The 16,476-nt window shown below is 44.7% G+C and overlaps 1 protein-coding gene across 3 annotated transcripts in view; it reads left to right on the top strand.

The window, feature by feature from the left end:
• The window catches only part of KSR2 (kinase suppressor of ras 2), a 532,721-nt gene that overhangs the window by 501,773 nt on the left and 14,472 nt on the right, over positions 1-16,476 (top strand). For 2 of the 3 annotated variants that reach the window (XM_074402181.1, XM_074402182.1), the window contains exons 17-19: positions 7,261-7,392; positions 12,551-12,680; positions 13,568-13,705. In XM_074402181.1, coding sequence (XP_074258282.1) covers positions 7,261-7,392; positions 12,551-12,680; positions 13,568-13,705 — 400 coding nt within the window. Of the gene's footprint in view, positions 1-7,260; positions 7,393-12,550; positions 12,681-13,567; positions 13,706-16,476 lie in introns of those variants that run through there. The other variant, XM_074402180.1, reaches the window with a different exon arrangement.

Genomic DNA, 16,476 nt, shown 5'->3' on the forward strand with positions numbered 1-16,476 from the left:
AGAGCTTCCTGAGAGATGATCAGGAGGTAGGAAATTAGTCCAAATGGCTTCAGTGACCTAGACTCAGGGTTGGGCCTGAGGCTGCTGAGCTGAGTGGGTCAGCTGCTCTACTGATGCAGGATGCCAAGGCCATGCTCTGTCTCCCTCTGGTGAGGCCAGGACCTTGCTCACCTGTCTTGTCTTTCTCTATGTGTGATTGGACACAGAGCATCCCCAGCTCTTTCAAAGCCCCTACCCTTGAATTTAACCGGAGGGCTCTCCTCTAACCCTGAGTATTCACCTGGAAGATGAGATCACCCAAGAGCCCTTGCTCATGGTTTTCTTGGGAATTCACTAATTTGAGTACAGTAAGAGTACAGTTAACGGCAAGGGGAGGCACCCGTGGCCTGACACTGCTCTGCCACTTATTAAGTGCAATGTCCATCAAGGCGAACGAGTTCTCTGAACTTTAGTTTCCTTGTCTGCAAGAAAAGTGGTAGACGTGATGATGCCTTCCTCAGTCAGTTCTTGTGAGGATAAAATGATGACACGTGTCAAGCAGCCACACAGTGCCGATGCACCTCAAAAGCTCCACAAAGGGTAGCTGCTGCTGAGTGGCTGTAATTAGTATTAATTTGCATATACCTCCCAGCATCACCCAGGAGAATCATTAACCTCGGTTAAGTAATTAACTCTCAGCCACTACGCACCCTAGAGCAAGCCGCATTGAGATGGCCATGGGAAAAATCGCTTGATCTCAAATAAACAACCCATAATTCGGAAAGTGTACCCTTGTGACTTTTAATATGGACTGTGCGCTCTCTCTCTCTCTCTCTCTCTCTCTCTCAATCTCTTCTCGCTCAATCTCATTTTAAACATGCAGTGGCATATTTTTTTTCTAATCCTGCATTTTATAATGAATCGTGCATCTTTCCAGAAAGCCCAGCGATTTCTCTCATTTTACTTCAGTTTCAGCGGCTTTTGAGAAACACTGATTTTTTTTTTTCAGGAATGCCCCAGGGACCCCTACAAAGTGAATCTTATTTGTGCTATATAATATCTTATAATCTGTTATAAGTTGTACCATCTGAAATTTGACAAAACTTCATGTAGCTGTTTCTGTGTAATGAGCACCAAACCAGAGCTTAAGTTTCTTTATCCAATTTTATGCCACCCAAGAAAGATTAACCATAGTCTGCAAAACTCTCTATAGTCCCTAAGATGAGGCAGTAAGTAGGCAGTAAATGTATAAATATATCAATAGGTGCTTGGAGAGAGTCCCTCAAGCGGGAACCCAAGAAGCCCAGGAGGGCAAGTTTGTGCACAATCCCTTCTTTTCTCTGACTCCCCAGCAGCAGTTAAGTTCCTGGTTCACTGGCAGGGAACTCATGCCCTTCCCAGTTTCCCAGTGTCCCAGGGGAACTGCAAGGAAGCAATGGTGGATGACTTCACTGTGAACCCGAGTATTTGCATCAAGACAAAGGGAGGCCCAGTAAGAGTTTTCTCTAACTTGTTTCTGGGCTCTTTTATAGAAAGCAGACATTCTTCCCTCCTGGTGGCATGTCCAGACATCTCCCTGTCTCCTCACGAGTGGCTTCTCCCTGAGGTAGAGGAAAGGGATACAGGACCTCTGATTTTCTTCCTGTAGACTCAGTTTTCTGAAGCCACAAGGAGAAGAGGAAGTAAAAGAAATGGAATGGAATGCCTTGGGCATCCCTTCCTTTAGCTCATTCATGGAGACCCAGTGTCAACCAGGAAGTTAGTTTAACCAAGTCAAGGACAAGGTGACTTCTGGTCTCCTTGTCCAGACAGCAGCCCCTCCCACCCCTGCTCCAGCCAGGATTTCAACACAAACCCAGGGAGTGCCCTCAGCAACATCTCCCAACAAGAAGTTCACATTTCCTGGCCACCCACAAGTAGCCATCGATGACTTCTTGTGCTTTTATCCTTGTTCTGGTTACATATTATTGTGCAATGAGTCACCTCAAAACTTAGTGGCTTAAAATAAGTTATTGTCATCCCTCATGGTTCTGTGGGTTGACTAGGCTCAGCTGAGCTCTTGTGCTCAGTTTATCCTTCCTGTAGGTGCAATCGGATGGGGGCTGAAGTTGGAGACAACTGAAGGCTTCCTCATTCACACAGCTGGACTGGCCTGGCTGAAACATCTGGAGGACTGATGGGGTTCTCTCATCCCCATGCTTTTTCCTCTTCATACAGCCTCTCTGCATGACTGCATTGGGCTTCCTCACACCATGGCGGTCTCAGGGTAACCAAACTTCTTATGTAGCAACTGAGTTCTACCAAAGCAAGCATGTTGCAAACGATGACAGGGAGGTGGAACTCTGGAGTGCCCCATGAATCCCGGAACCATTCCCGGGTAGTAGATTTGTCTCAGTATTTATGAATACCTCCAGTGTAGTTCTGGGGATCCACAAGGTCCCCTGCAGCGGTCCAGGTCAGTTTACTCCCTCATGTTTATGAAAAGGTATCTCCAGGAACTGCCCCCATTGCCGCCTAGAGCCCCCAGTGCAGCAACCAGAAACCAGAAACCTTGAACAAGGGGCATCTTTGGCCCTGAACCACAGCCTGGGGGCTGAATTATAGGAGTGGAGACAGAAGGGAGCTGGCCAGGTTTTGGGTATTGCAGGAAGCAGGGGAGGTCAACTCTCAGAAGATAGGCCTGGAAGTTCCCTCTTTCATTACTCACTCAGCCAGTCACTAAATATTTAGGGAGTGCATGTATTCGTCAGCTGGGGCTGCTGTAACACAATACCAGACACTGGGGCTTAAACAACAGACATTTATTTTCTCACAGTTCTGGAGGCTGAAAGTCCAAGATCAAGGTCCTGGCAAATTTAGCTTCTAGTGAGGGCTCTTTTCCCGGCTTGTGGACAGCCACCTTCTTGCTGTGTCCTCATATGACCTCTTCTCTGCACCCTGAAAGAGAAAGAGCAGTCTCTGATGTCTTTCGGTGTTTCAGCATTAATAACACATGACTTGCTCCTATATCTACACAAAAGACAAAATGCAGCATGTCCTGTGCTGGAAACTACTACTCAAACTCACTAGCAAACTCTTGAGTCAGCAGAGTTGAATGAGCTCTTGTTTCTAGAAGCAGGGACACCCACAGAGGTTGAAGGCTCTATCTGTTGCTTACTAACTATGGAACCTTGAGCAGACCCAAATTTCTATTTTCCCATCTGTAAAATGGGCATATTAATTTGTACTTAATATAATAAGATCGGTGTCCTATAAGAAAATGGTTTTCTGTTCTTGTATCAGTTTGCTAAGAATGATGGTTTCCAGATTCATCCATGTCACTATGAAGGACACGAACTCATCATTTTTAACTTTGACCATTTCCTTATTTTGTATAAATTAGAACAACGATTCTCAACCAGGGCGATTTTCCCCCAGGGGACATTTGATGATGTCTGAAGATGTTTTTAGTTGTCATGATTGGGGGAAGAGTAGGTGCTAATGGCATCTAGTGAGTAGAGACCAAGGATGCTGCTAAATGCCCAGGACACCCCCACCCAGCACAACAAAGAACGCCTGGACCCAAATGTCAATAGTGCCAAGATTGAGAAGTCCTAAATTAGAACACATTTAATGGCGTCTGCCTGGCCACATTGCTTTCTGTTGCATGCATGGCCATCTGCTCCTAGCCTGGCGATGCAGGAGGTAGATGGGTGGCTGGCATCCCAGGTGGGATACCTGTGGCAAGCCACCATCCAAATGCAATGAAGAGCTGTGACTGCAACAGTGGCCCAGCTTTGCTTCCTTACCTACAGTCTCTGTTCTGGGTTCTACAAAAAGTTGAGTATATTCAAATGGATGCTACCTTCGTGTGTAGGGTGGAGGGGGAATGAAAGGGATCTTAAAGAACTGCATGTATGGGACACAGCCAACCCCTACCCAGCTAGTGAATGTCACTGCAGCACTGGAACCCTGAGTCGCAAACTCTTGGAGCCTCATTCAGGGATCTTTCCTCCACCCAATGTTTCTAAAGGTGCGATCTGCAAGTTGATTTAGGGGAGGACATGAACAAACATTTTCTTTTTTTTGGCTATTTTTTTTTTAAATTGTAATTTAGGTTCTGGGGTACATGTGCAGATCATGCAGGATTGTTGCATAGGTACATACATAGCAAGGTGGTTTGCTGCCTTCATCCCCCCCATCACCTATATCTGGTTATTTCTCCCCTCCTTATCCTTCCCCACCCTCCCCACTCCTGCTGTCCCTCCCCTAGCCCCACCTTACTGACCGCAGTGTGTGATGCTCCCCTCCCTGTGTCCATGTGTTCTAATTGTTCAACACCCACCTATGAGTGTGATAACGTAGTGTTTGGTTTTCTGTTCTTTTATCAGTTTGCTAAGAATGATGGTTTCCAGATTCATCCATGTCACTATGAAGGACACAAACTCATTATTTTTAATGGCTGTGTAGTATTCTATGGTGTAAATGTGCCACATTTTCTTTATCTAGTCTGTCACTGATGGACACTTGGGCTCGTTCTAGGTCTTTGCTATTGTGAAGAGTGCCACAATGAACATACGTGTGCATGTGTCTTTATAATACAACAATATGTAATTCTTTGGGTATATGTCCAGTAATGGAATTTCTGGGTCAAAGGTATTTCTGCTTCTAGGTCCTTGAGGAATCGCCACACTGTCTTCCACAATGGTTGAATTAATTTGTCTTCCACAATGGTTGAACTAATTTACACTCCCACCAACAGTGTGAGAGTGTTCCTTTTTCTCCGCATCCTCTCCAGCATCTGTTGTCTCCAGATTTTTTAATGATCGCCATTCTAACTGGTGTGAGATGGTATCTCAATGTGGTTTTGATTTGCATTTCTCTAATGACCAGTGATAATGAGCATTTTTTCATATGTTTGTTGGCCTCATCGATGTCTTCTTTTGCAAAGTGTCTTGAACAAACATTTTCTATCTTAATTTTAATGTGTATTAGAAAATCACTAGTCTCCATTTATGGCCACACTAAAGAGTGACCTATTCAAATAAATTTAAGTTAAAAATGCATTTCTTAGACTCTAATAATCTAGAACAGTGTTATTCAATTTGGTGGCCACCAGCCAGATGTGGCTACATAAATTTAACTTTAATTAAAATGAAAAGTTAAGGGCTGGGAGCAGTGGCTCATGCCTGTAATCTCAGTGGTTTGGGAGGCTGAGACTGGAGGATCCCTTGAGGCTAGGAATTTGAAACCAGCCTGGGCAACACAGCAAGCTCATATAGCAAGACTACATCTCTACAAAAAATAAAATAAAATTAGCAGGGTGTAGTTGCTCATGCCTGTAATCCCAGCCACTTTGTAGGCTGAAAATGGGAGGATCGCTTGAGCCCAGGAGCTCCAGGCTGCCATGAGCTATGATCTCCCCTCTGCACTTCAGCTTGGGTGACAGGCTGTCTCAGCAGACCCTGTCTCTAAAATAAAAAAAAATAATAATAAACATTCAGTTCTTCAATTGTAAGCCCCATTTCAAGTGCTCAGTAGTCACAGTGGTTAGTGGCTGACACATGGATCATATAAAGGAAATTTCTGTCATAATGGTAAGTTCTATTGCATAATGCTGCTCTTGAAGGTGTTTAGATACGGCAACAATCACGATTATGGGATATGAATGAGTACATTTGAAGGAGCAGCATGTCACATCTTATACATCTCAGAAACCCTCCCTGGAAGAATCTAGCCAGCCCAAGGTCCCCACAAAGACCTTCCTGCTGGAGGCTGTCATCCTGCATGACTTCAGTTTTGATGATTCAAGATATGTACCTCCCTCCCTGTGACTACTCCCTTCCCCTGTGTTAAAGAGCCAGTTCCTAGGAGTCTTGAGTCAGTGAAGATCTCACAGCGGGTCTGCTTAGATTTCAGTCCCACATGGAAAGCTCTGCCTTGCTAAGGACTTCCAGTGCAAGAAGGGAGCCAGCCTCCTTCCACATCTAAGAATTTATCCTAAGGAATAAGTTAATGTGGGTGAAGGGAGATATTCCCAGTATCTACCCAAAGATGTTCATGGCAGCATTTTTCATAATGGTGGAAGGGAACTGCCCGCCGAAGCCCCATCAGCAAGGGTTTGGTTATATACACTGATACATAGGACGGGATGATGTGTTCCAATTACACTGGTGTTCTTTAGGGTTCTGGAACACCCTGAATGGGGCCAATGTTGGATCTTTGTCCTAGCATCTCCTCTGCCTAGAATATTCTCCTTGGTCATGTAGCTGGATGCTTTATGTCATGTAGATCTTAGGTCACAGTTTACCTACAGTAAGGTCTGTCATATCTTGGATACATCGTCTTTTAATTATTTGTACTTATCACAATCTTTAGTTTTTCCTCCTCATTGAATTCATTTGTTGTCTCCTTTCCCTACCAAAGTGCAAGCTCCAGGAGGGAAGGGACCTTGTTGGTCTTGTTCCATGCCAAGCACAAAACCTAGGCATCATAGGTGATGACAAAACACAGTGGATTATCATTATTTGTGGGTTCACTGAAATGTCTTTATCATCCCCAAAATCAGCACGCACAGCACTTTCCCAGTTATTCAGGGACATGCAGAGTGGGGAAAACTTTGAGTTGCCTGATGCACGTGTTCCCAGCTTAGGTCAAACAAGAGGATGCTCAGCCTCCTTGTTTCAGCCTCCTACAGAGAACTCTGGAGGACGGAGGTTGAGACAGAGTGGGCAGCACCAGGTAGCATAAGAAGCTGTAGCTCCAGGGCCAGTTGGATGAGATTTGTATCCCAACTCTGGCACCTGTTAGTAGGGCTGCCTCAAACAAGTCACTTCACACTTCTGAGCCCCATAGTCTATTACGTAAAATAAAACAGAATCTCTTAGGATAAGTTGTTTTTAGGAGTTAAAATTATAAACTGTGTGAGGGATATGTGCATGTGCACTATTTCCCCAGGAGCAATGATTCAGTGTTCTGCTCATTCCATGTTCCAGTGACTTTGTAGAACATAATGGCCATGAATAACAAGAATTCACAATGTCATTGAATGAAGATGGGCAAGAAGGTGGGTACCTCAGAGGCAACGGAACGTGATGATGGTTTGTGGCCTGAATGTTTCTTTAGAGCAGGCTTCCCTGCACCTCCTACTGGGTCTCAGACTCCAGTAGATGGTCAGGCAGTAGTCAATGGGGGAAGCAAGAAGGCCAGCAGAGATGGCTCCAGGGACACGGGGTCAGTGCCATGGGGACTGGTCCTCCCTGGGCTGTGAGACGGAGCTCATCCTGTGCTTTGCTTCTCCAGGCGGGAGGACAAACTGCGCATCCAGAATGGTTGGCTGTGCCACCTGGCACCGGAGATCATCCGCCAGCTGTCCCCCGACACAGAGGAGGATAAGCTCCCCTTCTCCAAACACTCTGATGTCTTTGCCCTTGGGTAAGTGGACCCTGCCCTGGCCATTGAGAGCCACAGCCTGGGCAGAGGGGCACTGATCACTGATCGAGTCTTTCAATGCTTTTGGAAGGGCCAGGGTGTACCTGTCTACAAGGCCAAGGTGGCAGGATTTTTGGGTGAAAATGGAGGAATCTGAGTAGGATATAGTAGAAAGAATGACCCAAACAAACCTGCGTGCCTGGTTTCTAACGGCTTATGTGGACGTAACAAGTTACCCAACTCATTTACTTATTCAATAGCTGTTTGTTGGCTGTCTGCTCTGTGCTAGGATTGTAGCATGTTCAGGGGATACAAGATTCAGTCTTGTATCAGTTATTACTACATAACAAATGACCCCAAAACTTAGCCACTTGAAGCATTTTTATCTCAAGTTTCTGTGGTCAGGAATTTGGGAGTGGCTTGGCTGAGTGGTTCTGAGTGGGCTTTTATGAAGTTGCAGTGAAGATGTTGGCTGGGGCTGTGGTCTCATCTGCAGGCTCAGTGGGATGCAGATACATTTCCATGGTGGCCCACTCACGGGGCTGTTGGTTGAGGCCTCACTTCCTCAACCCTTGGGCCTATCTATAGGCTGCTTAAATGACTTCACGACATGGCGGCTACAAGCCCCATTGTCATTAATGATCTAGTCTCAGAAATTGACTTATCATCACTTCTGTCATATTCTGTTTGTTAAAAGCAAATTGCTAAATCTAGTCTATACCTAAGGGGAAGAGAATTAAGCTCTATCTTGTACACAATGGAGTAGCAAATAATTTATGAACATATTTAAAACCACGAGAAGCCCCTACTCTGTCTTTCTAGTGGAAGGCAGATAAAGAAACATCCAATGTTAGCAAAGTATGATAAATGCTATTCTGAGAATAAACACAGGACTGTGGGAATTAAAAAGGAATCAAATCCAATTTGGGAGGGCAGGGAGGGCTCCCAGGAGATGATAATCCTGAGCCTAAGTTAAAGGTTGAGTACAAGGGCAGGGTGAGGCATTCCAGATCAAAAGAATGTGCAAAAAGGTGCAAAAATGAAAGAGAGTACTTTTCCCACATGAAAGAATATATAGAAGGGTTGGGAGAGTAAAGGGAGCTGATGAATGAAGAGTCAGAAAAAAAATTAGGCTGAGTGTGGTGAGATAAGAGACTAGACTAGAAGGGGAAGCATGGTCAATCCTGCAAGGATTCAAATGTTGAGTTAGGTGTTTTCATTTCATGTTCAGTGTACTAAGGAGCCATTGATGGTTATTAAGCTCTGGAGGTGAGGGGAGTGACATAATCCTAATTTGCGTTTTAGATCAATCAAATCTCTCTGGCTGCTGTGTAGAGAATGAAATAAAGAAAGAGTGGAGGAAGGCTGGGTGTCCAATACACAGGGAAATGCTGGCAGCCTTCACTGAATCAGAGCCTGTGGGTATGAAAGCTGAGAATGGACATTGGAAGCACACATAGGAGGTGGAAGCAATAGAGCTTAATCATGGATTGAGTGTGGGTGGTGCCTACGTAGCTGCCTTAAGTAACCAGGTGGAGAGTGGCGTCTTCCATTAAGGTGGAGACCATGGAGGTGCAGCAGGGTTCGGGTATGCTGGAAAGGCAGAGGTCAGGTTTGGACACAGTGAGTTTGAGCTGTCTTGGAGATGACAAATGGGACCACCAAAACACAGCTGCCTCTACACGTCTACTATAGAGAAAAAGAGTTTAGGATTTGTCAGCAAATAGGTAACTGCAGGCATAGACAGAATGAGGAGTCTTTGAAAGTACAGAAGAAGAAGAAGGACCCATGACACAGCCCCAGAATGCAGGGCAGCGTGCCCTGAGAAGGTACAGCCAAAAAAGCTTCTAGGCTCCCATGGCCATGCAAATCCTTGCCTAACCTTGTCCACAGGGTGGTTGCAAGGGCTGGGGAGAAAACACTGGGGAAGCTGTTTGGGAAAGTTGGAGCCCTGCAGATGAGTACAATTAGACTTAGTACCACTGAGAGATGTTACAGAGACACTTATCCTTGGATAAGGAACCCCACTGCGTCTTCACTGAAAAACTCCAAGGAGACGTTTCCCGAAAGATCAGAATTCTCAACATCTGTTGCTTGGGCCCCTTTAGAAGATGTCAGTTGGCCTGATTAGTTTATGCCCAAATCTTTATCTAGTTAGATATTGTTATCTGAAACCAAATTGCAATAATTAAGTTGGTATAGTTTAGTGCAAATTTAGCAAAGGAAAAAAAAATGTGATTAACAAAATGTACCAGGGTAATTGGTTTTCTGCTGGAGTTTTCATCTTCAGCAATTATTTTTTCTTAAAGTGAGTTTCTCTTGAAAGTTGGATTTAAAAGGAAGTTTTAATGAGGCTTTTATTTCTGACACTGCTGAATTCCGAAGGACCCGGCGCTCTGGGTTTCCTGCCAATTAGGTGCATCCTGTTGCTTGGGAACCTCATGCTCAGAAATGACTTAGAACAAAAATGAACTTTTTAAAGAGTATTGAGCACTATGTTAAGCCTTTTATGTTTACTGTCTCACAGAACTTTTATAAGCACCCTTTGAAGCAGATACCATGTTGTTCCCAATTGACAGATGAGAAAACTGAGGCTTCAAATGGCTGAGTGACATGCCTTACAGTGACTAATGATGGTGCTGAGATTCACCTGGAATATCCCGTACTCTAGAGTTAGGGCTTTTAACCATGGAGCCCTAATGGGTTTGGGATTTATTTCACCACTCAAAGCACTATTTCTCTCAACTACAAATCAAGGATAATAAACCCATTGGAGTGTTCTAAGAATTGAGTGAGAAAACATTTGTAAGGTACCCAGCACAGGGAAGAACTCCTCAGAACACCCTTCCCCCTTTCACATGAGTGGTGGATGGGTCTGTTTATGCCTCCTTCACCAGACTCCAGTCACCAGCTACAAGCTTGCACCTCCCAAATTATGCACTTTCCCGATGACAAAGGACTCTTAAATAGGATGGAGTCTAAACTTCCTAGAATAGCACGTTGGCCAGTGGCATAATCCTGGAGTCAGATGGACTAAGTTCAACTTCTGGCTGCCCTTCTTGTTTGTTGTATTACCTTGGGAAAGACACGTAACCTTTTTGGACTTCAGTTTCCTCATCCATGAAAGGGGGATAATGTTAATAATAATGCCTCCTGTTTTAAAGTGTAGGGTTTGTTATTATTCAGGTAGCATGAGGCCAACAGATCAGGAAACAGTTGCCATTGAAAAGATGGTTTGTTACTCACAGTTCTAGAGTGGGGCATGCCACACCATGCAATGTCCACAGGGGGCAGCACCAGGGTGGGTCTGGAGGCAGAGGAAATGGTTGGAAAACATTGGGAAGAGCCTTTATTGTGGTTTCCTTGGGAAGGAGCAGGGGAGGCAGGGTAAGAAGGTTTAGGATTCGCTTGTTTGAATAATTTCAGCGGGCTCTGGCCTGTAGGAATGGGGAATATTGGCCCAGAGCTTGAAAGCCCAATTAAAGAGATAGTTGGTCATGTAAGTATGAGCTCTGGATTATTTGGTTTGCCTGTGAAAGGTGCGCTCACAGGTGAGCCCTTCAGTATCTCCAGGAATTGGCTGTTCCTGGAAGGGGAAGACCCTACAGGTTCAGCAAAGCCCCGAGTAGTCAAAGCATCAGAATAAAAAGACATGTTTAATAGATCTCCCTCAGCAAAAAACTTAGAATAAATAGTGTCTAGTGCAGAGTAAAAACTCAATCAACATTATTATTTATTGTGATAACTATGATGTTCTAGCACCTTCTCTTGAGAGCTTTCTGACCATCTAATTCGACATCCCAACACTTGAGCATCACCACCTGTTCCCCATCCCAGAGGTATGGGGATGTCAGGCAGAAGGAAGGAGTAACTAAGAAGTGAAACCCTAATAACAGCCCATTTGACACAGTGCTCTGATCAGTGAAAAGGACAGCAGAGTGCTTTGTGTTCTTTAAAGCAAACTTACATGAATTATCTTAGAGTGGAGGAAAGATCATTTTCTAGGATTGTTTCAGGTATTTCTTAAGTTGGGGAATCTTGTGCTGAAAGCACTGACACCTGTCCCCATGGTACAGCTCAGTGACACCCCAGCATCCTGTTTCATCCACTGGAGTCCTCACTGCTGTTCACACTTCACAGCATCACTTATGCACCACCTGACTCATCACCCCATCCAAGGCACATGCTACTCATTGGAGCAATCCTTTCTCCATTAATTGCAGTGTCATGATTTATGAAACAGAAGATAATGTAGTAAATATCTAGAATAATCCTAGCCTGGAGTTGATCTGGCATTCAGAGTCCCAGATGAACATCCTTTCACTGCAGTGTTATCATTATTCTCATTTATCAGGTAAGAAAACTTGCACTCAGAGAAGTGAAGTGACCTACCCAGGAAACCTACCCTATTATACTACCAGTATAATGGAATCAGGACTTGAACCCAAGTCCATGTGAACCCAAGTCACTCCCAAATCTCTTTTTTTCTTTCCACCATTCCACAGGATGGTTTATATTTAGGAAAAAAAAAGTATAAAAGAAAAAATTCTCATCTGTCACCAAGAGTTATTGTTAACATTTTTCTATGCTCTACTGTATTCTCTTGTTCATACCTCTATCGTGGTTTTTAAAAGAGCAATCTCAAGCCTTACATACAGTCTCATATCCTGCTTTTTAGGATTGTATATTGAGCATTTTTATGTCAGCAAAATTTCTTTGAAATATTTTAATAATAATACAGAATTTCATTTTATTTTGTGGATTTGCCATAATATATCTAACTAATTCCTGTTACTGGACAATTGTGTTATTCCTACTTTTTTCAATATTATATCTAATGCTCTAGAGAATATAATTATAAATAAATTTTTGTATCCCTAATTATTTATTTGCAATGATATCCTAGATTCATTGCAAGTAGAATCAGGGACAGAGATCGTAACCACATTATATTTAACTGTTCATTAGAAGGTATCCTGAGATAAATATGACTTCTAAGACATTAAGAAAGCTTTGGTGTGTCCCATGTGGCAAAATACCAACCCCATGGGGAAGAAACTGGAGAGGAGAATGGGTGCCAGGAGGCTGGCTGGGTGGGTGTGGGTACAGGGATGCAAGTGACACGCCACACCAACACCACTTTAACAACGTCTGCCAACAGCACAATCTGGTATGAACTCCATGCCAGGGAGTGGCCTTTCAAGACCCAACCAGCAGAGGCAATAATCTGGCAAATGGGCACAGGCATGAAACCCAACCTCAGCCAGATCGGCATGGGAAAAGAAATCTCGGTAAGTCCCAAGATAGGGCCAGACCTGGGAGATGAGGGGAGACACAAACATAGTCATGGGCCTTCTTTTTATTATGTGTTAAGGTTACAAATGCTTTCCCATAGGGTGACCAAAAAAAATATGCATTTCAACCTTGTCAGGTAGAAGTTTGAAGCTTAGAAGGCAAGGTTGCTGCACTGTGCCTGCAATTTCAGGTACCTGCCACCAGGGGCACAGTAACACGTGGTAAGGTTTTTCCTAACTATGGATTGCTGAGTTAGGGAGAACCTTTTGAAGACATTAATTTAAAAATCACAAATATTAATGTTCTAATTTTATTTGCATCTACATGATAATTTTAAGGCATTATCTAACTCAGAACAAGACATACAGAAACAGAGAAGCCTGGGTATATATTAATATTAACAATCTTCCTCTAAAACACAGCAGGAAGAATCCTTCTTTGATCAGAAGACAGATAAGTCAGAGAAGGAGTAATTACCTTGTGTGTTTTTAAGAATTACATGCACCTAGGTGATGAAGAAATTACTAAAAGTAACTTTTCTCCTCTGACTTTGAAGGCCTCTTATAGTATTGAGATATGGATGGATGCCCCAGGATTCCCTTTTATCCCTCCTCTTAAGAAAATGTCAAGAAACTCTTTGGGGAGTGTTACTGATCCTAGACCTTCTACAATAGAGCTTACCTAGCTGTTATTTGGGCTCAGAAAGTAGATGGGAAGAAGGATGGATGGATGGATGGATGGATGGATGGATGGATGGATGGATGATGGAAGAATATGAAAATGGGGCAGATGAGTGGACAGATGGGCTGACCCAATGAGATGCCAAAGAGTAATCAAGAAGTCACCTTTTTACGTGCAATCACCACACATTGGTTTCTTTTAGGACATTCTTCTCTTCTGCTGGGCCTTTGAACAAGAAGAGAGACCTACCTTCACCAAGCTCATGGACATGCTGGAGAAACTGCCAAAGCGAAACCGCCGCCTGTCTCACCCCGGACATTTCTGGAAGTCTGCAGAGTAGGTTTCCTCCCTTAGCATCTCTCCCCACTGCCTTGTCCTCTGGCCTTTGTTACCTTTTTGATCCTCTCTGCACCTTTTTTGCTCCTCCTCCGACAAGGTCCTATCCATGTGCCCCGCTTCATCAACCACATTCCCTGCAAGGTTTCTGTTCAATGGAGTCTGTTTTGGGGTTTGGGTCCTGGAGTCTGTCATATGGGGTCTTGGTTTCAGCAGCTACCCTGGGTTTCTCATTTCTTATATCTTCCTGATGAAGATTGATGCCCCGATGAGTCTGAGCATCATGCAGTGAGGTAGTGTCTGAACCTGCCAAGCCCCCCTATGGCAGGTATTCAGAGTGCCCTTCCACGAAGCCCTGCTTTCAGGAACTCTTCCTTCTGAGCCCGCAGCTTGCCCCTGTCATGGCAGATCACAGCTTCCAGCATTTTCTATTGCATGAACACTAGAGCAGGAAAGGCTCTCAGGTTCTTAGCAGAAGTATCTCTCTGCTAAGTAACCTCTCATAAGAGGTTCCAGACCGTGCTCCTCCCCCTTCTTTTTGGCTGGAGATCGGTAGTTCTATCTGAGATAATGAGTGTGGCATCTCGTTCTGGGACTTCCTCGCCAGCCCCAGCTTCCGTGACTAAGCTCTCTAGAACGTAAGGGGGAGACAGGTGCAGATGAGGCTACTGAGGGCTCCCCATGGCTCTGCCAGTTGCTCCCAGGTATGCCTGGTTGTACACACTCACACAGACACTCTCAATTACTCACACACATGCAGACACAGGAACAGTACCTAAAAACGTACCTCTATACAAATTCATCCACACACAGCTGCACTCAGATCTATACACACACACACATCCATACCCAAGAACGTTCCATGAACGCACACCCCTTCACCGAAGGCTGTGTATGTAGGCAGACTCAGGCACATGCACAGGTACACAATCCCATCGCATGGTACATGAAGACGTGTATATACACACTTGCAAGGCAGTGCCCACAGATACAGATACCCCCACCTGTGTGCGTGGTGTGCCATAGCCATTGTCAGTCTTCCCATGAAGATCCCCAAGGCAGCGTCTTGAAAAGCAGATGTCCCCAGGGGCTGTGGACATTAGGAGGCTCTTTTTTACTCCCTTTCCCTGCCTTTTTTTTTTTTTTGGTGGTTTATAATTGTTTGTTCTTTTTTTTTTTTGATTGCACTTTAGTTTCTGGGGTACATGTGCAGAATATGCAGGATTGTTGCATAGGTACATACATGGCAATGCGGTTTGCTGCCTCCATCCCCCTGTATCACCTGTATCTGGCATTTATCCCGATGTTATCCCTCCCCAACCTCCCTATGCCCTGCTGTCCCTTCCCTATTCCCCCACTCCACAGACCTCAGTGTGTGAGGCTCCCTCTACCCTGTGTCCATGTGTTCTCATTGTTCAACACCCGCCTATGAGTGAGAACATGCGGTGTTTGATTTTCTGTTCTTGTGTCAGTTTGCTGAGAGTGATGGCTTCCAATCCCCTGCCATTTGAGCTTGCTGAACCTGGAGGGTGGAATCTCTTCTTCCCCCAGGGGCTTATCCTTTCCCCAGACCAGTGGAAGGAGCATCTAGAAGGACCGATCTAGATTGGAATTCCCACTCCACTGCATGATAGCTGTGTGGCCTTGGGTACGTCACTTGGCCTCTCTGAGCTGCAGTTTCGTGCTCTGGAAGGTGAGGGCAGTGAAACTGCTCTAGCAGAAGTGCTGTCCCATGTGGCCACAGGTAGGGCACCTGGTTAGCAGGTGCCTCCTACGTAGCAGGTACTCACTGTAGCAGGCACTCGGCTGCCATTGTCTGCCAGGAGGGACAACGAGCCCTATTCTGGCAGCCTGGCAGGATTTACAATGCATTGGCTATGAAAACAGACAGAAAGAAGCTTTAACAAGCAAAAGCTCTGCCCACCTGAAGGAGTGCTGGCAGATTAGAGAATTAATGTTGGAACTCCAGGCGGGATCCAGCAGTGCCTGGTGTTGCAAAACTCTAGGGTCACAAACCGGTGACCTCTGCTCTCCTAGAGGCCAGAGAAGAGAGGATAGGAGTTCAACTGAAGAGAGTGATTTAAAGTGTACTAGTTGAAGGGAAAGGCCGGAGGCTTCACTTTATACATTTTACTGTGGAGTTGGGCTGAAAACAAAACAAAACAAAAAAGCAGAGGACCAGAAACTTGTGGTCTAGCAGAATGGGATGTTAGGTTCAATGGAATTTTCCATTCATTCCCTCTTCCATTCATTCTTTTTTTTTTTTTTTTTTTGTTCAGCCCGTGTGTACTGAGCATCTTTTATGTGTTAGACACTGTTCTAAGAGTGAGAATACAGTGCTGAACAAAATAAATGAGTTCCTCTGGCTGCAGTGGACATCAAGGTCTGCTCATAGCAGGAGGCTATGGTGTGGGTCCCAGTCCCACCCCCTCTTCCTGCATCTCTAGCTGTTACGGAGCTTCATCCCAACCCCACACACTGGATGACTGACCACTCCTAGTCCTTGCCCAAGTGGGAAAAGTTCTGGGTTCAAATATTCTGACCCCACTGCTTCCTGGCAGTGTGTCCTTGGGCAAAACACCTAACCTCTCTAAGCCTCAGTGTTTTCATCTGTGAAATTGTATGATTTCATCATAGAAGTTCATGTCGGATTACTTTCATCTGTGAAAATATTCGTAGCCTATATTGCAGGCTCATCTCAGGCTTCAGTGAGATCAGGTATGTGTGGTACTTGGCACAGAACCCAGCACATAGTAAGACCTCAGTAAGCAGAAA

This window comes from Saimiri boliviensis, chromosome 7 (assembly GCF_048565385.1).
Source record: "Saimiri boliviensis isolate mSaiBol1 chromosome 7, mSaiBol1.pri, whole genome shotgun sequence".
NCBI lineage: Eukaryota > Metazoa > Chordata > Mammalia > Primates > Cebidae > Saimiri > Saimiri boliviensis.